Source organism: Cetorhinus maximus, chromosome 13, assembly GCF_964194155.1.
Source record: "Cetorhinus maximus chromosome 13, sCetMax3.hap1.1, whole genome shotgun sequence".
Taxonomy (NCBI): domain Eukaryota; kingdom Metazoa; phylum Chordata; class Chondrichthyes; order Lamniformes; family Cetorhinidae; genus Cetorhinus; species Cetorhinus maximus.
Genome location: NC_135891.1, coordinates 120,953,927 through 120,975,922, shown reverse-complemented (window position 1 = coordinate 120,975,922; position 21,996 = coordinate 120,953,927). Strand labels below are relative to the sequence as shown.

Genomic DNA, 21,996 nt, shown 5'->3' with positions numbered 1-21,996 from the left:
GTATATCACTGGGGTACAGTACTGGTGGGGACAGGTCTGTCACTTTATAACACTGGGGTACAGTATTGGTGGGGACGGGTCTGTCACTGTATAACACTGGGGTACAGTACTGGTGGAGACGGGTCTGTCACTGTATAACACTGGGGTACAGTACTGGTGGGGACGGGTCTGTCACTGTATAACACTGGGGTACAGTATTGGTGGGGATGGGTCTGTCACTGTATAACACTGGGCTACAGTACTGGTGTGGACGGGTCTGTCACTCTATAACACTGGGGTACAGTATTGGTGGGGACGGGTCTGTCACTGTATAACACTGGGGTACAGCACTGGTTGGGACAGGTCTGTTACTGTATAACATTGGAATACAGTACTGGTGGGGACGGGTCTGTTACTGTATAACACTGGGGTACAGTACTGGTGGGGACGGGTCTGTCACTGTATAACACTGGGGTACAGTACTGGTGGGGACAGGTCTGTCACTGTATATCACTGGGGTACAGTACTGGTGGGAGACAGGTCTGTCACTGTATAACACTGGGGTACAGTACTGGTGGGGTCAGGTCTGTCACTGTATAACACTGGGGTACAGTACTGGTGGGAACGGGTCTGTCACTGTATAACACTGGGGTACAATACTGGTGGGGACAGGTCTGTCACTGTATAACACTGGGGTACAGTACTGGTGGGAGACAGGTCTGTCACTGTATAACACTGGGGTACAGTACTGGTGGGGACAGGTCTGTCTCTATAACACTGGGGTACAGTACTGGTGGGGACAGGTCTGTCACTGTATAACACTGGGGTACAGTACTGGTGGGGACAGGTCTGTCACTGTATAACACTGGGGTACAGTACTGGTGGAGACGGGTCTGTTACTGTATAACACTGGGGTACAGTACTGGTGGGGACAGGTCTGTCACTGTATAACACTGGGGTACAGTACTGCTGGGGACGGGTCTGTCACTGTATAACACTGGGGTACAGTACTGGTGGGGACAGGTCTGTCACTGTATGACACTGGGCTACAGTACTGATGGGAGACAGGTCTGTCACTGTACAACACTGTGGTACAGTACTGGTGGGGACGGGTCTGTCACGTTATAACACTGGGGTACAGTACTGGTGGGGACAGGTCTGTCACTGTATAACACTGGGGTACAGTACTGGTGGGGACAGGTCTGTCACTGTATAACACTGGGGTACAGTACTGGTGGGGACAGGTCTGTCACTGTATAACACTGGGGTACAGTACTGGTGGGGACAGGTCTGTCACTGTATAACACTGGGGTACAGTACTGGTGGGGACAGGTCTGTCACTATATAACACTGGGGTACAGTACTGGTGGGGACAGGTCTGTCACTGTATAACACTGGGGTACAGTACTGGTGGGGACAGGTCTGTCACTGTATAACACTGGGGTACAGTACTGGTGTGGACTGGTCTGTCACTGTATAACACTGGGGTACAGTGCTGGTGGGGACAGGTCTGTCACTGTATAACACTGGGGTGCAGTGCTGGTGGGGACAGGTCTGTCACTGTATAACACTGGGGTACAGTGCTGGTGGGGACAGGTCTGTCACTGCATAACACTGGGGTACAGTACTGGTGGGGTCAGGTCTGTCACTGTTTAACACTGGGGTACAGTACTGGTGGGGACAGGTCTGTCCCTGTATAACACTGGGGTACAGTACTGGTGGGGACAGGTCTGTCACTGTATAACACTGGGGTACAGTACTGGTGTGGACAGGTCTGTCACTGTATAACACTGGGGTACAGTACTGGTGGGGACAGGTCTGTCACTGTATATCACTGGGGTACAGTACTGGTGGGGACAGGTCTGTCACTTTATAACACTGGGGTACAGTATTGGTGGGGACGGGTCTGTCACTGTATAACACTGGGGTACAGTACTGGTGGAGACGGGTCTGTCACTGTATAACACTGGGGTACAGTACTGGTGGGGACGGGTCTGTCACTGTATAACACTGGGGTACAGTATTGGTGGGGATGGGTCTGTCACTGTATAACACTGGGGTACAGTACTGGTGTGGACGGGTCTGTCACTCTATAACACTGGGGTACAGTATTGGTGGGGACGGGTCTGTCACTGTATAACACTGGGGTACAGCACTGGTGAAGACGGGTCTGTCACTGTATAACACTGGGGTACAGTACTGGTTGGGACAGGTCTGTTACTGTATAACATTGGAATACAGTACTGGTGGGGACGGGTCTGTTACTGTATAACACTGGGGTACAGTACTGGTGGGGACGGGTCTGTCACTGTATAACACTGGGGTACAGTACTGGTGGGGACAGGACTGTCACTGTATAACACTGGGGTAGGGTACTGGTGGGGACAGGACTGTCACTGTATAACACGGGTACAGTACTGGTGGGGTCGGCTCTGTCACTGTATAACACTGGGGTACAGTACTGGTGGGGACGGGTCTGACACTGTATAACACTGGGGTACAGTGCTGGTGGGGACAGGTCTGTCACTGCATAACACTGGGGTACAGTACTGGTGGGGTCAGGTCTGTCACTGTTTAACACTGGGGTACAGTACTGGTGGGGACAGGTCTGTCCCTGTATAACACTGGGGTACAGTACTGGTGGGGACAGGTCTGTCACTGTATAACACTGGGGTACAGTACTGGTGTGGACAGGTCTGTCACTGTATAACACTGGGGTACAGTACTGGTGGGGACAGGTCTGTCACTTTATAACACTGGGGTACAGTATTGGTGGGGACGGGTCTGTCACTGTATAACACTGGGGTACAGTACTGGTGGAGACGGGTCTGTCACTGTATAACACTGGGGTACAGTACTGGTGGGGACGGGTCTGTCACTGTAAAACACTGGGGTACAGTATTGGTGGGGATGGGTCTGTCACTGTATAACACTGGGGTACAGTACTGGTGGGGACGGGTCTGTCACGTTATAACACTGGGGTACAGTACTGGTGGGGACAGGTCTGTCACTGTATAACACTGGGGTACAGTACTGGTGGGGACAGGTCTGTCACTGTATAACACTGGGGTACAGTACTGGTGTGGACAGGTCTGTCACTGTATAACACTGGGGTACAGTACTGGTGGGGACAGGTCTGTCACTGTATATCACTGGGGTACAGTACTGGTGGGGACAGGTCTGTCACTTTATAACACTGGGGTACAGTATTGGTGGGGACGGGTCTGTCACTGTATAACACTGGGGTACAGTACTGGTGGAGACGGGTCTGTCACTGTATAACACTGGGGTACAGTACTGGTGGGGACGGGTCTGTCACTGTATAACACTGGGGTACAGTATTGGTGGGGATGGGTCTGTCACTGTATAACACTGGGGTACAGTACTGGTGTGGACGGGTCTGTCACTCTATAACACTGGGGTACAGTATTGGTGGGGACGGGTCTGTCACTGTATAACACTGGGGTACAGCACTGGTGAAGACGGGTCTGTCACTGTATAACACTGGGGTACAGTACTGGTTGGGACAGGTCTGTTACTGTATAACATTGGAATACAGTACTGGTGGGGACGGGTCTGTTACTGTATAACACTGGGGTACAGTACTGGTGGGGACGGGTCTATCACTGTATAACACTGGGGTACAGTACTGGTGGGGACAGGACTGTCACTGTATAACACTGGGGTAGGGTACTGGTGGGGACAGGACTGTCACTGTATAACACTGGGGTACAGTACTGGTGGGGTCGGGTCTGTCATTGTATAACACTGGGGTACAGTACTGGTGGGGACGGGTCTGACACTGTATAACACTGGGGTACAGTACTGGTGGGGACAGGTCTGTTACTGTATAACACTGGGGTACAGTACTAGTGGCGACAGGTCTGTCACTGTATAACACTGGGGTACAGTACTGGTGGGGACAGGTCTGTCACTGTGTAACACTGGGGTACAGTACTGATGGGGACAGGTCTGTTACTGTATAACACTGGGATACAGTACTGGTGGGGACAGGACTGTCACTGTATAACACTGGGGTACAGTACTGGTGAGGACAGGTCTCTCACTGTATAACACTGGGGTACAGTACTGGTGGGGACAGGTCTGTCACTGTATAACACTGGGGTACAGTACTGGTGGGGACAGGACTGTCACTGTATAACACTGGGGTACAGTACTGGTGGGGACAGGACTGTCACTGTATAACACGGGTACAGTACTGGTGGGGACAGGTCTGTCATTGTATAACAGTGGGGTACAGTACTGGTGGGGACGGGTCTGTCACTGTATAACACTGGGGTACAGTATTGGTGGGGATGGGTCTGTCACTGTATAACACTGGGGTACAGTACTGGTGTGGACGGGTCTGTCACTCTATAACACTGGGGTACAGTATTGGTGGGGACGGGTCTGTCACTGTATAACACTGGGGTACAGCACTGGTGAAGACGGGTCTGTCACTGTATAACACTGGGGTACAGTACTGGCTGGGACAGGTCTGTTACTGTATAACATTGGAATACAGTACTGGTAGGGACGGGTCTGTTACTGTATAACACTGGGGTACAGTACTGGTGGGGACGGGTCTGTCACTGTATAACACTGGGGTACAGTACTGGTGGGGACAGGACTGTCACTGTATAACACTGGGGTAGGGTACTGGTGGGGACAGGACTGTCACTGTATAACACTGGGGTACAGTACTGGTGGGGTCGGGTCTGTCACTGTATAACACTGGGGTACTGTACTGGTGGGGACGGGTCTGACACTGTATAACACTGGGGTACAGTACTAGTGGCGACAGGTCTGTCACTGTATAACACTGGGGTACAGTACTGGTGGGGACAGGTCTGTCACTGTGTAACACTGGGGTACAGTACTGGTGGGGACAGGTCTGTTACTGTATAACACTGGGATACAGTACTGGTGGGGACAGGACTGTCACTGTATAACACTGGGGTACAGTACTGGTGGGGACAGGACTGTCACTGTATAACACTGGGGTACAGTACTGGTGGGGACAGGACTGTCACTGTATAACACGGGTACAGTACTGGTGGGGACAGGTCTGTCACTGTATAACAGTGGGGTACAGTACTGGTGGGGATAGGTCTGTCACTGTATAACACTGGGGTACAGTACTGGTGGGGACAGGTCTGTCACTGTATATCACTGGGGTACAGTACTGGTGGGAGACAGGTCTGTCACTGTATAACACTGGGGTACAGTACTGGTGGGAGACAGGTCTTTCACTGTATAACACTGGGGTACAGTACTGGTGGGGTCAGGTCTGTCACTCTATAACACTGGGGTACAGTATTGGTGGGGACGGGTCTGTCACTGTATAACACTGGGGTACAGTACTGGTGGGGACAGGTCTGTCACTGTATAACACTGGGGTACAGTACTGGTGTGGACAGGTCTGTCACTGTATAACACTGGGGTACAGTGCTGGTGGGGACAGGTCTGTCACTTATAACACTTGGGTACAGTGCTGGTTGGGACAGGTCTGTCACTGTATAACACTGGGGTACAGTGCTGGTGGGGACAGGTCTGTCACTGTATAACACTGGGGTACAGCGCTGGTGGGGTCAGGTCTGTCACTGTATAACACTGGGGTACAGTACTAGTGGGGACAGGTCTTCCACTGTGTAACACTGGGGCACTTTACTGGTGAGGACAGGTCTGTCGTATAAGACGGGCACAGCACTGGTGGGGACAGGTCTGTCACTGTATAACACTGGGATACAGTACTGGTGGGGACAGGTCTGTCACTGTATAACACTGGGGTACAGTACTGGTGGGGACAGGTCTGTCACTGTATAACACTGGGGCACAGTACTGGTGGGGACAGGTCTGTCACTGTATAACACTGGGGTACAGTACTGGTGGGGACAGGTCTGTCACTGTATAACACTGGGGTACAGTACTGGTGGGGACAGGTCTGTCACTGTATAACACTGGGGTACAGTACTGGTGGGGACAGGTCTGTCACCGTATAACACTGAGCTCCAACACTGGTGGGGACAGGCCTGTCCCTGTATAATACTGGGGTACAGTACTGGTGGGGACAGCTCTGTCACCGTCTAACTCTGGGGTACAGTGCTGGTGGGGACAGGTCTGTCACTGTGTAACACTGGGGTACAGTACTGGTGGGGATAAGTCTTTGTGTAACACTGGTGTACAGTACTGGCAGGGACAGCTCTGTCACTGTCTAACTGTGGGGTTCATTACTGGTGGGGACAGGTCTGTAACTGTACAGCACTAGGATACTGTGCTAGTGGGGACAGGCCTGTCAATGTATAAGAATGTGTTACAGTACTGCTGGGGAGAGGCCTGTCAGTGCTTAGCACTGGCGTGGTGTAAATTGTGCCTTGAACCAATTAGTGGGGGAAGGGTTCAATTGAAGGGAAGTTTAGAAAATCACAAATAATCGTGAGAATAGTGATGCAGAGTAGTGAAGAGGTGAAAAATAATCCAAGTGTGACAAGAAGGGGCAGAAAATATAAGCAGAATAGTGCAGCAGAAATTCAAACCAAAATGAGTAATAATGATAAAAAGTCAAAGCTTAAGGCTCTTTATCTGAATGCACGCAGCATTTGTCACAAGATAGATGAGTTGACGGCATAAATAGAAATAAATGAATATGTCTTGATAGCTATTACAAAGATGTGATTGCAGGGTGATCAAGACTGGGAACTCATTGTTGAAGGGTCTTCGACGCCCTCGAAAAATAGGCCAAAAGGAAAAGGAGGTGGGGTAGCTTTGTTAATAAAGGAAGGTATCTGTGTGGTGCTGAGTAGTGATATAGGTGCAATAGATCGTGATGTGGAATCAGTTTGGGTGGAACTAAGGAATAACAAGGCATAGAAGTCACAAGTTGGAGTCGCCCATAGGCCCCCAGAGATTTGCCTCACTGTAGGACAAAGTATAATTCAGGAAATAATGGTGGCTTGTAAGAAGGGCGCTATGATTATCATGAGTGATTTTAATCTGCATATTGACTGGACAAACCAGATTGGCAGGGGTAACATGGAGGACGAATTTGTAGAGTGCATCAGGGATTGTTTTTTAGAGAAATACGTTGCAGAACCTACCCGGCTATTTTTGATCTAGTAATATGTAAAGAGGTGGGATTAATAAGAGTTCTCGTTATTAAAGATCCTCTAGGGGGTAGCGATCTCAACATGGTAGAATTTCAAATTTGGTTTAAGGGTGGGTGACCTGGGTCTCAAGCCAGTGTCCTCAACTTAAATAAGGGCAATTACAGAGGTATGAAGAAAGAGTTGTCAGAAGTGGGCTGGGAAAATAGACTAAGGGGGAGGTCAGTGGATGAGCAGTGACAGTCATTTAAGCAGATATTTCATAACACTCAGCAAAAATTTATCCCGGTCAAAAAGAAGGACTCGATGAGAAGGATGAACCACCCGTGGGTAACAAAGGTGGTCAAGGAGAGTATCCAATCAAAAACTAAGGCATACAAAGCAGCGAAAACTAGTGGTAGGCCAGAGGATTGGGAATTTTTTAGGAACCAGCAGCGGATGACTAAAAAGCTAATAAAGAGGAAGAAAATTGATTATGAAAGTAAATTGGCAAGAAATATAAAAACAAACAGCAAGAGCTTCTACAGGCATATAAAAAGAGAGTAGCTAAAGTGAGCGCGGGACCCTTGGAGGATGCGACTAAAGAATTGATAATGGGAAACAGGGAAATGGCAGATAATTTAAAACAATATTTTGCATCAGTCTTCATGGTGGAGGACACTATAAACATCCCAAAGATATCAGATAAGCAAGGAGCTAATGGGAGGAAAGATCTTGTAACAGTCTGTATCATGAGGGACAAAGTATTTGAGAAACTAATGGGACTAAAGGCAGACAAGTCGCCAGGGCCTGATGGCCGGCATCCAAGGGTTTTAAAGGAAGTGGCTGCAGAGATAGTGGAGGCATTGGTCGAAATATTCCAGAACTCACTGGATTCTGGGAGGGTCCCAGCAGATTGGAAAACCGCTAATGTGATGCCCCTGTTCAAAAAGGGAGGGAGACAAAAAGCAGGAATCTCCAGGCCAGTCAGCCTAACATCTGTCTTTTGGAAAATGCTAGAGTCCATTATTAAGGAAGAAATAGCAGGACATTCAGAAAAGCTAAACACAATCAAACAGAGTCAAGATGGTTTTGTGAAAGCGAAATCATGTTTGACAAATTTGCTTGAGTTCTTTGAGGATATAACAAGCAGAGTTGATAAAGGGGAACCAGTAGATGTAGTGTATTTGGATGTCCAGAAGGCATTCGATAAGGTGCCATATAAAAGGTTATTGCACAAGATAGGAGCTCACGGTATTGAGGGTAATGTATTAGCATGGATTGAGGATTGGTTAACACACAGAAGACAGGGAGTTGGGATTAATGGGTCATTTTCAGGTTGGAAAGACATAACTAATGGAGTGCCACAAGGATCTGTCCTAGTGCCTCAATTATTTACCATCTATATTAATGACTTGGAGGAGGGGGCAGAGTGTAATGTATCCAAATTTGCTGATCATACAAAAATAGGTGGGAGGGCATGTTGTGATGAGGACATAAGGAATCCACAAGGGGATATAGGATGGTTGAGTTGGGCAAAAACTTGGCAGATGCAGTTTAATGTAGGAAAGTGTGAGGTTATGCACTTTGGCAGGAAAAATCAAAAGGCAGACTGTTATTTAAATGGAGAAAGACTCCAAAGAAGTGCAGCACAGAGGGACCTGGGTGTTCTTGTGCATGAAACACAGAAAGCTAGCATGCAGGTGAAGCAAGTAATTAAGAAAACAAATGGAATTTTGGCCTGTATTGCTCGGGGGTTGGAGTTTAAAAATAGGGAAGTCTTGTTACAACTGTACAGGGTGTTGGTGAGGCCGCACCTGGAGTACTGTGTACAGTTGGCCCCCGTATTTAAGAAAGATATACTGGCACTGGAGGCAGTCCAAAAAAGATTCACTGGGATGATTCCTGGCATGAAGGGGTTGACTTAGTTAGGTTAGGCCTTCATTCATTAGAGTTTAGAAGAATGAGGGGTGATCTTATTGAAACATACAAGATTCTGAGGGGGCTGGATAGGGTAGATGTTGAGAAGATGTTTCCACCAGTGGGGGAATCTCGAACTAGGGGACATAGTTACAGAATAAGGGGACAGTCCTTAAAACTGAGATGCGAAGGAATTTCTTATCTCAGAGGGCAGTGAATGTCTGGAATTCTCTACCTCAGAGAGTTGTGGAGGCCAGATCACTGAAAGTATTTAAAGAGGAGGTAGATAAATTTTTGAAATATCAGGGAGTTGATGGAATTGAGCTGGTACGAAAGAGGAGTTGAGGCCTGAGGCAGATCCACCATGATCTTATTGAATGGGGGGGCAGGCTTGAGGGGCTGAATGGCTTCCTCCTATTTCTTATGTTCTTACAGTACTGGTTGGGACAGGTCTGTCAGTGTGTAGCATTGGGATACAGTACTAGTGGGTATAGGTCTGTCACTGTATAACACTGGGGCACAGTACTGGTGGAGACAGGTCTGCCTGTATAATGCTGGACACTACTGGTGGGGACAGGTCTGTCGGTGTGTAACAATCGGGTTGTACTGGTTTAGTCAGGTCTGTCACTGTATAACACTGGGGCACAGTACTGGCGGGTACAGGTCTCTCACTGTATATCACTGGGGTACAGTACTGGTGGGGACAGGTCTGTAACTGCATAAGATTGGGGTACAGTACTGGTGGGGACAGGTCTGTAACTGTATAAGATTGGGGTACAATACTGGTGGTGACTGGTCTGCAGTGTATAATGCTGGGAAACAATATGGGGTTGTACTCCATGTTGTTTGAACTGCACTCTGGAATGGTTTATTGTGTGTTTTTCAGGCTGGTACAGAATGGAGGCCTCTGCCTCTGGCGTGTTCTGCAGCAGGATGTTGAGCATGGTGAACCGTGAAGATGTTAATGCCATTGTCCAGGCACAGAGACACATGTGAGTATACGGATGCTTGGACCCAGGCCCTGGGTTAACAGACAACTGTCACTGATCTAGTTTCTAAGAAAAAGCATCTTCAATCCAATTGGCAGACACTGACTCTCACCGGGGTACGGGTTCCACACACATTGACTCTCACTGGGGTTTGTATTCCATGCACATTGACTCTCACTGGGGTACGAGCCCCCCACACACTGACTCTCACTGGGGTACGGGTTCCACGCATATTGACTCTCACTGGGTTATGGGTTCCACACACACTGACTCTCACTGGGTTATGGGTTCCACACACACTGACTCTCACTGGGTTATGGGTTCCACACACACTGACTCTCACTGGGTTATGGGTTCCACACACGCTGACTCTCACTGGGTTATGGGTTCCACACACACACTGAATCTTACTTGATATCCTGCTCATGTTTTCCCTGTAGGTGGGTATGTGTTTCAATGTTGTAGAACTGATGCTACCTGAGGAGGTGTTTGAAAGTTATTGCAGTCAGTGACCATGTTTGAATCTCTGAGTAAAATCATCAGAGTCACACTGCAACAGATCAGGCCAACATTTACCGACCTTTGACCTCTATCAGGCTGGACCGTTTCGAGAAGACGAACGAGATGTTACTGAACTTCAACAATCTGTCAAGCGTGAGGCTAAATCAGATGACAGAACGGTACCAGCACCATACCAGGGCACTTGTGGACATGAAAAAGGATCTTGACAATATCTTTCGGCGAATAAGGTACGACATTAACAAATGGACAGGTGTTATGAATGATTGGAAGGGGAACTGCACTGTCCCTCCCTCTCCTTCCTCCCCTGCCATCCTCACCGTTATTCTTCCTGATCATATTGACTTCTTCAAAATCTTCATCCTTGTTTACAGGCCTCGCTATGCCTCCACACCACTCGACCTCTGCTGCCTCCTCCAGCTCGCAATCCTGCCTTTCTAACCTTGATCTCCCCACTCCTCTCTCTGCACCAACCTCAGTGGCAAAACCTTCAGCTGTATGATACTGCACTTTGAAGTTTTTTTCCACAAAGAAGGAAACCTACCATTCTGACCTTATCCCTGGGCTAGTGATAAATTCCTAGTCCTGGTCTCAGTGACTCCTGCTCTCCAGTCAGATCTCTCCAGTCCAGTTGCGACAGGGAGGCGATGGTGTAGCGGTATTCTCGCTCAACCAGTAATCCAGAGACCCAGGGTAATGCTCTGCGGACCTGGGTGGAATCCAGCCACAGCAGATGCTGGAATTTGAATTCAATAAAAAATCTGGAATTTAAAGCCTACTGATGACCATGAAACCATTGTTGATTGTTGTAAAAACCCATCTGGTTCACTAATGCCCTTTACACAGAATCACACAGTGCAGAAGAGGCCCTTTGGCCCATCGAGTCTGCACCGACACATGAGAAACACCTGACCTACCTACCTAATCCCATTTACCAGCACTTGGCCCATAGCCTTGAATGTTATGACGTGCCAAGTGCTCATCCAGGTACTTCTTAAAGGATGTGAGGCAACCCGCCTCCACCACCCTCCCAGGCAGTGCATTCCAGACTGTCACCACCCTCTGGGTAAAAAAGCTTTTCCTCACATCCCCCCTAAACCTCCTGCCCCTCACCTTGAACTTATGCCCCCTTGTGACTGACCCTTCAACTAAGGGGAACAGCTGCTCCCTATCCACCTTGTCCATGCCCCTCATAATCTTGTACACCTCGATCAGGTCGCCCCTCAGTCTTCTCTGCTCCAACAAAAACAACTCAAGTCTATCCAGCCTCTCTTCATAACTTAAATGTTTCATCCCAGGTAACATCCTGGTGAATCTCCTCTGCACCCGCTCCAGTGCAATCACATCCTTCCTATAATGTGGCGACCAGAACTGCACACAGTACTCCAGCTGTGGCCTCACCAAAGTTCTATACAACTCCAACATGACCTCCCTACTTTTGTAATCTATGCCTCGATTGATAAAGGCAAGTGTCCCATATGCCTTTTTCACCACCCCACTAATATGCCCCTCCGCCTTCAGAGATATATGGACACACACGCCAAGGTCCCTTTGTTCCTCAGAACTTCCTAGTGTCATGCCATTCATTGAATACTTCCTTGTCAAATTACTCCTTCCAAAGTGTAGAACACTTTTCAGGGTTAAATTCCATCTGCCACTTATCTGCCCATTTGACCATCCCGCCTATATCTTCCTGTAGCCTAAGACACCCAACCTCACTGTTAACCACCTGGCCAATCTTTGTGTCATCCGCAAACTTACTAATCCTACCCCCCACATAGTCATCTATGTCGTTTATATAAATGACAAATAATAGGGGACCCAGCACATATCCTTGTGGTTTGCCACTGGACACTGGCTTCCAGTCACTAAAGCACCCTTCTGTCATCACCCTCTATCTCCTACAACTAAGCCAATTTTGAATCCACCTTATCAAATTACCCTGTATCCCATGTGCATTTGCCTTCTTTATAAGTCTCCCATGTGGGACCTTGTCAAAGGCTTTGCTGAAATCCATATAAACTACATCAACTGCACTACCCTCATCTACACACTTGTTCACCTCCTCAAAAAATTCAATCAAATTTGTTAGGCATGACCTCCCTCTGACAAAGCCATGCTGACTATCCCTGATCAAACCTTGCCTCTCCAATTGGAGATAGATACTCTCCTTCAGAACTTTCTCCAATAGTTTCCCTATCACTGATGTGAGACTCACTGGCCTGTAGTTCCCTAGCTTATCTCTACAACCCTTCTTAAATAGCGGAACCACATTAGCTGTTCTCCAGTCCTCTGGCACCTCCCCCGTGGCCAGAGAGGATTTAAAAATTTGGGCCAGAGCCCCTGCGATCTCCTCCCTTGCCTCCCTCAACAGTCTGGGACACAAACTAACCGGACCTGGAGATTTGTCCACTTTTAAACCTGCCAACACCTCCAATACCTTGTCACTCCCTATATCAATTTGCTTAAGAACCTCGCAGTCTCTCTCCCTGAGTTCGATACCTTCATCCTCATTCTCTTGGGTGAAGACGGATGTGAAGTATTCATTCAACACTGTAGCGATGTCTTCTGGCTCCACCCATAGATTGCTCCCTTCGTCCCTTATGGGCCCTACTCTTTCCCTGGTTATCCTCTTCCCATTGATATACTTATAGAATATCTTGGGATTTTCCCTACTTTTACCAGCCAGAGCTTTCTCATATCCCCTCTTTGCTCTCCTAATTGCTTTCTTAAGCTCCACCCTGCACTGTCTGTACTCCACTAATGCCTCTGCTGATTTACTCCCCTTGTACCTGCTAAAAGCCTCTCTTTTCCTTCTCATCGTAACCTGAATAGCTCTGGTCATCCATGGTTCTCTGGGCTTGTTACTCCTTCCTATCATCCTGGAGGGAACATGTTGAGTCTGTACCCTCCCCATTTCCTTTTAGAACACCCCCCACTGTTCCTCTGTAGATTTCCTCATAAGTAACTGTTCCCAGTCTACCTTGGCCAGATCCTGCCTTATTTTACTAAAATCCACTCTCCCCCAATCTAAAACATTTTTTTGCAACTTGTCTATTTCTTTGTCCATAACAAATTTAAACTGTACCATGTTGTGGTCACTATCGCTAAAATGCTCGCCCACCACCACCTCAGCCACCTGTCCGGCTTCATTCCCCAGAATTAGGTCCAGCACTGCGCTGTCCCTTGTTGGACCCTCTACATATTGACCTAAAAAGCTCTCCTGTACACATTTCAAGAAATCCACTCCATCCAAGCCCTTAACACTATGTCTATCCCAATTAATGTTGGGAAAGTTGAAACCACCTAATATAATTACCCTATTATTGTTTTTACACACCTCCACAAATTGTGCACATATTTGCTCCTCAATTTCCCGCTGACTATCTGGGGGTCTATAATAAACGCCTAACCATGTGGTTGCCCCTTTTTTATTCCTAAGCTCTACCCACAAAACTTTAGGGAAGGAAATCTGTCATCCTTACCTGGTCTGGCCTACATGTGACTCCAGACCCACAGCAATGTGGTTGACTCTTAACTGCCCTCTGAAATGGCCCAGCAAGACACTCAGTTTTATCAAACTGCTACAAAAGTCACAAAAAAGGAATGAAACCGGACGGACCACCCGGCATCGACCTACGCACCGGAAACGACAATGGCCATCTCGGCCCTGTCGACCTTGCAAAGTCCTCCTTAATAACGTCTGGGGGCTAGTGCCGAAATTGGGAGAGCTGTCTCACAGACTAGTCAAGCAACAGCCTGACATAGTCATACTCACGGAATCATATCTTCCAGGTAATGTCCCAGACATTACCATCACCATCCCTGGGTATGTCCTGTCCCACCAGTAGGACAGACCCAGCAGAGGTGGCAGCACAGTGGTATACAGTCAGGAGGGAGTTGTCCTGGGAGTCCTCATCATCGACTCCGGACCCCATGAAGTCTCATGGCACCAGGTCAAATATGGGCAAAGAAACCTCCTCCTGATTACCACATACCGCCCTCCCTCAGCTGATGAATCAGTGCTCCTCCATGTTGAACACCACTCGGAGGAAGCACTGAGGGTGGCAAGGGCGCAGAATGTTCTCTGGGTAGGGGACTTCAGTGTCCATCTCCAAGAGTGGCTCGGTAGCACCACTACTGGCCAAGTCCTAAAGGACATAGCTGCTAGACTGGGTCTGCGGCAGGTGATGAGGGAACTAACAAGAGGGAAAAACATACTTGACCTCATCCTCACCAACCTGCCTGCCGCAGATGCATCTGTCCACGATAGTATTGGCAGGAGTGGCCACCGCACAGTCCTTGTGGAGACAAAGTCCTGCCTTCACATTGAGGATACCCTCCATCGTGTTGTGTGGCACTACCACTGTGCTAAATGGGATAGATTTCGAACAGAACTAGCAACCCAAGACTGGGCATCCATGAGGTGCTGTGGGCCATCAGCAACAACAGAATTGTACTCAAATTGATGCCCAGCTTGGGTTCTGCCAGGGCCACGCAGCTCCTGACCTCATTACAACCTTGGTTCAAACACAGACATAAGAGCTGAACTCGTGAGGTGAGGGTGACTGTGCTTGACATCAGGGCCGCATTTGACCGAGTGTGGCATCAAGGAGCCCTAGCAAAACTGGAGTCAATGGGAATCAGGGGAAAACTCTCCACTGGTTGGAGTCATACCTAGCACAGAGGAAGATGGTTGTGGTTGTTGGAGGTCAATCATCTCAGCTCCAGGACATCACTGCAGGAGTTCCTCAGGGTAGTGTCCTCGGCCCAACCATCTTCAGCTGCTTCATCAATGGCCTTCCTTCCATCATAAGATCAGAAGTGGGGATGTTCGCTGATGATTGCACAATGTTCAGAACCATTTGCGACTCCTCAGATACTGAAGCAATCCATGTCCAAATGCAGCAAGACCTGGACAATATCCAGGCTTGGGCTGAGAAGTGACAAGTAACATTTGCGTCACACAAGTGTCAGGCAATGACCATCTCCAACAAGAGAGAATCCAGCATCACCCCTTGATGTTCAATGGCATTACCATCACTGAATCGCCCACTCTCAACATCCTGGGAATTACCATTGATTAGAAACTGAACTGGACAAGCCATATAAATACTGTGGCTACAAGAGGAGGTCAGAGGCCAGGAATCCTGCAGAGTGTAACTTACCTTCTGACTTCCCAAAACCTGTCCACCATCTGCAAGGCACAAGTCAGAAGTGTGATGGATACTCCCCACTTGCCTGGATGAGTGCAGCTTCCACAACACTTGAGAAGATTGACACTGTCCAGGACAAAGCAGCCCGTTTGATAGACACCAATTCCACAAACATTCACTCCCACCACCACCGATGCACAGTAGTAGCAGTGTGTACCATCTACAAGATGCACTGCAGGAATTCACCAAGGCTCCTTAGACAGCACCTTACAAACCCTCGACCACTACCATCTAGAAGGACAAGGGCAGCAGATAGATGGGAACACCACCACCTGGAAGTTCCCCTCCAAGTCACTCACCATCCTGACTTGGAAATATATCGTCGTTCCTTCACTGTCGATGGGCCAAAATCCTGGAACTCCCTTCCAAATAGCACTGTGGGTGTACCACATTACATGGACTGCAGCGGTTGAAGAAGGCAGCTCACTACCCCCTTCTCAAGGGTAACTAGGGATGGGCAATAAATGCTGGCCCAGTCAGCGAAGCCCACATCCCGTGAATGAATTTTTTAAAAAAAACATTGTTGAAGACAGGATGTGGCTGTGACTTCTCCGGACTCCCAGTTGTTGAACACACTGCCAGCAGTTGTAGTCATTGTGGACTCTCACGACTCAGTGGGGATAGTGCACTGTAATATCCAGGCCCACTGCTCCCCGAGCCGTGACGAATGTGAAAAGCTTGACCCAACCACCAGATTGCCCCAATTCTACCTAACTGTTTAATTTAGGTTAACAGAATACAAGCACCAAGTTTGTAAACTTAATAAGTAAATAACTGTTTTTTGAACAAACTGTTGTTAACCAATGGCAAAAGAAAGAAATGTTAACTGCTAACTTCTAATTCTATAACTTAAACTCTACCCCTTCTTAAACCCCCATGCACAAACACACACACAAGATGCACAAAACATGGATTTTAAGGGTGAGATAAAACAGTTCAGTAGTACCAATCCAGAGTACAGGATTAGATGAGTTGATTTTGATCGATGTCTCCCAAATTCCTTTTAGTTTGTTGTTGATGACGTGAGGTGGTCTCCCAGCACTTTCAGTCTGTGGTTGACTGGTTGAAAAAACTTGCTTTTCAATGTCTGTACTGGTGATTTTTTCCCTTTTCCTCTTGATTGGGGTTTTCAGAGAAAGCAGCTTACAGAGATGTGAGGGATAGCCAGCTAGCTACTATGGCAAAATTACTGGAATCATACAAACATAGGAAATAGAGGTTATAGGTCTTCCCGCTTTACAGGCTAGGAGCTGTTCTGCCTGCACTGTTACCACACAAAACTCTGGTCACCTGGTCAGGAGCCAATTAAAATGCTGTCGTCAGGCAGTTCCCCTTAGTCCAGGACTCCTTTCCGGCACCATCCTGTTATTTTATGGCACGCTTTGTTCCAGGATAGCAACATTGTAGATATTCCTCATCCTATTCCAGTGAACATGTCTCTCAAACTGCAGCCATGGTAGTTTTTAAAGCTATAGCCCAATTTTAAAACCACAGTCCAAGAAAAAGAAAAGTAGGTTCTTTACAGGACACATGAAGGACGAGTTATCAGCAGACAACTGCCCCTGGAGAAATTGTACTGCAGGGAGCCTTGTGGAGTGGGGGAGATGATTTCACAGAATTGTTAAAACACAAGGAGGCCATTTGGCCCATTGTGTCTGTGCTGGCTCTCCAAAGGAGCAATTCACCTAGAGCCACTCCCCCACCTTCTCCGCATAGCCCTGCACACTCTTCCTTTTCAGATAATAACCAACGAGAAGAATTTTTTCTGAGTGTTGAGAGTCTTTGGGATTCTCTCCCTAAAAAAGCAGTGGAAGCAGAGCCTTTGAATATTTTTAAGGCAGAGCTAGATGGATTCTTGATAAGCAAGGGGTGAAAGGTTATCAGGAGAAGGTGGGAATGTGAAGTTGAAGTTACAATCAGATCAGCCATGGTCTTGTTGACTGGCAGAGCAGGCTCGAGGGGCTGAGTGGCCTACTGCTGCTCCTAATTTATATAGTCCAATTCCCTCTTTAATTGCTTGATAGACCCTACCTCCTCCACACTCTCAGCAGTGCATTCCAGATTCTAACCTCTCGCTGTGTGAAAAAGATTTTCCTCATGTCAACATTGCTTCTTTTTGCCAATTACCTTAAATCTGTGCCCTTTGGTTCTCGATCCTTCCACCAATGGGAACAGTTTTCCCCTACCTTCTGTCCAGAACGCTGATGATTTTGAATACCTCTATGAAATCTTCTCTCAACCTTCTCTTCTCTAAGGAAAACAGCCCCAACTTCTCCAATCTATCTACATAACTGAAGTTCCTCATCCCTGGAATCATTCTCATGAATCTTTTCTTCACTCTCTCCAATGCCTTTACTTCTCTCCTAAAGTGTGGCACCCAGGACTGGGCACAATACTCCATTTCAGGCTGAACCAGTGTTTTACACAGTTTAACATAACCTCCTTGCTCTTGCACTCTATGCCCCTATTAGTAAAGCCTAGGATACTGTTTGTTTTATTAACCACTCTCTTAACCTGCTCAGTCACCGTCAGGTTTAAGCACATGTATACCCAGGCCCCTCTGCTCCTACACCTACTTTAGAATTATACTCTTTATTTTATATTGTCCTCCATGTTCTTCCTACCAAAATGATTCACTTCACATTTCTCTGCATTGAACTTCATCTGCCACCTGCCTGCTCATTCCACCAACCTGTCTCTGTCCTTTTGAAGTTCTACACTCTGCTCCTCACAGTTCATAATGCTTCCAAGTTTCATATCATCCACAATTTTAGAAATCCTGCTAGGTCCAGGTCATCAATATATATCAGGAAAAGAAAGTGCCCTAACACCGACCCCTGGGGAATCCACTGCAAACCTTTCCCCAGTTCAAAAAACATTCATCACCCACTACTCTGGTTTCCTGTCACTCAGCCAACTTTTTACACATGTTACTATTTTTGATTGCATGTGTTACAACTTTGCTAACAAATCTGTTGTGCAGCACTTTATCAAATGCCTGCAGGAAGTCCATGTACACTACATCAATGGCACTGCCCTCATCAACCCTCTCTGTTACCTCTGTTACCTCATCAAAAACTCAAACAAATCGGATAAACATGATTTGCCCTTAACAAATCCATGCTGGCAATCCTTAATTCATCCGCATTTGCCCAAGTGACTATTCATTTTGTCACAAATTATTGTATGGGAGGGGAAAGGCGAAAATATTTGCACTTTTGCCAAAACATTGATGTGTTATTGAGGAATTGGTTATAAGCTCTGTATTGAAATACTGCTTGGTGCCACTGGAGGGCGCAGGTGCATTATACAAATACCGTCATAGCTGGAACATTGCAGGATGTGTACCACGGGGCCTGTCATAATCAACTTAATGTCAGTGGGCACGTGTAGTATGGCTGTGGGTGGGCACATGCAGTGTCCCTGTGGGTGGGCACATGCAGTGTCCCTGTGGGTGGGCACATGCAGTGTCCCTGTGGGTGGGCACATGCAGTGTCCCTGTGGGTGGGCACATGCAGTGTCCCTGTGGGTGGGCACATGCAGTGTCCCTGTGGGTGGGCACATGCAGTGTCCCTGTGGGTGGGCGCACTGTCCCTGTGGGCGGGCACATGCAGTGTCCCTGTGGGCGGGCACATGCAGTGTCCCTGTGGGTGGGCGGGTGCAGTGTCCCTGTGGGCGGGCGGGCGCGGTGTCCCTGTGGGCGGGTGCAGTGTCCCTGTGGGTGGGCGGGTGCAGTGTCCCTGTGGGTGGGCGGGTGCAGTGTCCCTGTGGGCGGGCGGGCGCGGTGTCCCTGTGGGCGGGTGCAGTGTCCCTGTGGGTGGGCGGGTGCAGTGTCCCTGTGGGCGGGCGGGTGCGGTGTCCCTGTGGGCGGGCGGGCGCGGTGTCGCTGTGGACGGGCGGGCGCAGTGTCCCTGTGGGCGGGCGCAGTGTCCCTGTGGGCGGGCGGGGCGCAGTGTCCCTGTGGGTGGGCGGGTGCAGTGTCCCTGTGGGCGGGCGCAGTGTCCCTGTGGGCGGGCGGGTGCAGTGTCCCTGTGGGCGGGCGGGTGCAGTGTCCCTGTGGGCGGGCGGGCGCGGTGTCGCTGTGGGCGGGCGGGGCGCAGTGTCCCTGTGGGCGGGCGGGCGCAGTGTCCCTGTGGGCGGGCGGGCGCAGTGTCCCTGTGGGCGGGCGGGGCGCAGTGTCCCTGTGGGCGGGCGGGCGCAGTGTCCCTGTGGGCGGGCGGGCGCAGTGTCCCTGTGGGCGGGCGGGCGCAGTGTCCCTGTGGGCGGGCGGGCGCAGTGTCCCTGTGGGCGGGCGGGGCGCAGTGTCCCTGTGGGCGGGCGGGGCGCAGTGTCCCTGTGGGCGGGCGGGGCGCAGTGTCCCTGTGGGCGGGCGGGCGCAGTGTCCCTGTGGGCGGGCGGGCGGGGCGCAGTGTCCCTGTGGGCGGGCGCAGTGTCCCTGTGGGCGGGCGGGCGCAGTGTCCCTGTGGGCGGGCGCAGTGTCCCTGTGGGCGGGCGGGCGCAGTGTCCCTGTGGGCGGGCGGGGCGCAGTGTCCCTGTGGGTGGGCGGGCGGGGCGCAGTGTCCCTGTGGGCGGGCGCAGTGTCCCTGTGGGCGGGCGGGCGCAGTGTCCCTGTGGGCGGGCGCAGTGTCCCTGTGGGCGGGCGGGCGCAGTGTCCCTGTGGGCGGGCGGGCGCAGTGTCCCTGTGGGCGGGCGCAGTGTCCCTGTGGGCGGGCGGGCGCAGTGTCCCTGTGGGCGGGCGGGCGCAGTGTCCCTGTGGGCGGGCGGGGCGCAGTGTCCCTGTGGGCGGGCGCAGTGTCCCTGTGGGCGGGCGGGCGCAGTGTCCCTGTGGGCGGGCGGGCGCAGTGTCACACTCTGTAGTGAAGTTAATCCCATTTTGCATCTCCGTCAAATGTCTAAAATTTGTAGCGTTTGTCTGAATCTGTTTTCCAGGGGTGATGAGTCCATCATTTGTTTTTTCCTTGTAGGATTTTGAAGGACAAGCTGGCAAAGCAACACCCAGAAGCATTCAGCAGTAAGTATCGTCAGGGAAATTCTGCATTTTTCACAGACTTTTGCCTTTTATCCAACTGAGGTAGCTGTAGAAGATTTCCTTATACACTTAACAAGTTATAGCAATGTCTGGAAAGTTTCACAAACACACAGAAATCTTTGCTTTGAGGCATTTTGATATTCGGCCTTTTCACACTTGAATGGTACGAACTGCAGGAGCCTAAGGATAAGGGTAATGAAGCACAGGCAATGAATGCAGTACCCACTGCCCCAGAATTTTTTAAAAAATAATTGCATTTGAATCGAATAATCAAGTAAATCCACATTCTGTGTCAAAAATAAATGCAAATGTTCAGAATTACAAAACTTTGCTTTAATTAGTGCAAGAATAATAACCGCAACCATTTCCACAGCATTTGGTGTAGATACTAGTTGATGAACATCGTCTGCTCCCACTTTGCATTCTGTGGGATGGAGCAGATATCCCAAACAGATTGAATTTTTGTATCAGCCCTAAACTGAGTGGGAAGCATTGTTCTCTGCTTGGTAAAGTTCAACTGATTTTGGAATTCTTCTTCCAAGGAGTAATTTTATTTAATCCATTTTATCCTTTCAATCAGAAGCTCTGCTGAAGCTTGGGAAAGTTTGGGAGCCAAACTTCACATCCAGAGGTTGTGTACAGAGATATTCTCTGAGCAGAGACTAACAGTCTGTGTTGAATTAACTGTTTCACCTGGGGAAGCATCTCAGTTGCTGGAAAATCAGCAAGAATACTTCCTCCTGATCACTATACAGAGACACATGCTGGAAAGTTTGACCTTGGGCGTGCGTAAAAGCTCGCCAAAGACTGGATAAAATGTGTAATTGTAAATGCCTGAGGAGGACAGGATTGGGGTCAGTTATGATCAATGTTCCCTCTAAACTACAGCAGTGCAGCAAACCAAAGGTTCCTGTGCAGCCGCGCACAAGTTGGCTGCTTTAAATTACCCCTTGTAAAAAAAAACCTAAAGAGGCCACAGACTTAAAAAGAAAGGGATGGCATTCGTGATGCCTTCACAGTTCAATGCCTAACTAATTTTTCCAAATTTGCGATAGTGGAGCTGATGGTGTGGTGGTATTGTCACTGGACTGGTAATCCAGAGACCCAGGGTAATGCTCTGGGGACCTGGGTTCAAATCACAGCAGATGGTGAAATTTGAATTCAATAAAAATCTGGAATTAAAAATCTAATGATGACCGTGAAACCATTGTCGATTGTTGTAAAAACCCATCTGGTTCACTAATGTCCTTAGGGAAGGAAAT

At 49.0% G+C, this 21,996-nt stretch overlaps 1 protein-coding gene across 1 annotated transcript in view; it reads left to right on the top strand.

Moving 5' to 3' along the window:
• The window catches only part of kxd1 (KxDL motif containing 1), a 41,790-nt gene that overhangs the window by 8,209 nt on the left and 11,585 nt on the right, over nucleotides 1–21,996 (top strand). Inside the window, exons 2-4 of the mRNA XM_078556236.1 lie at nucleotides 9,868–9,973; nucleotides 10,567–10,719; nucleotides 20,670–20,716. Coding sequence (XP_078412362.1) covers nucleotides 9,879–9,973; nucleotides 10,567–10,719; nucleotides 20,670–20,716 — 295 coding nt within the window. The 5' untranslated portion in view covers nucleotides 9,868–9,878. The remainder of the gene's footprint in view (nucleotides 1–9,867; nucleotides 9,974–10,566; nucleotides 10,720–20,669; nucleotides 20,717–21,996) is intronic.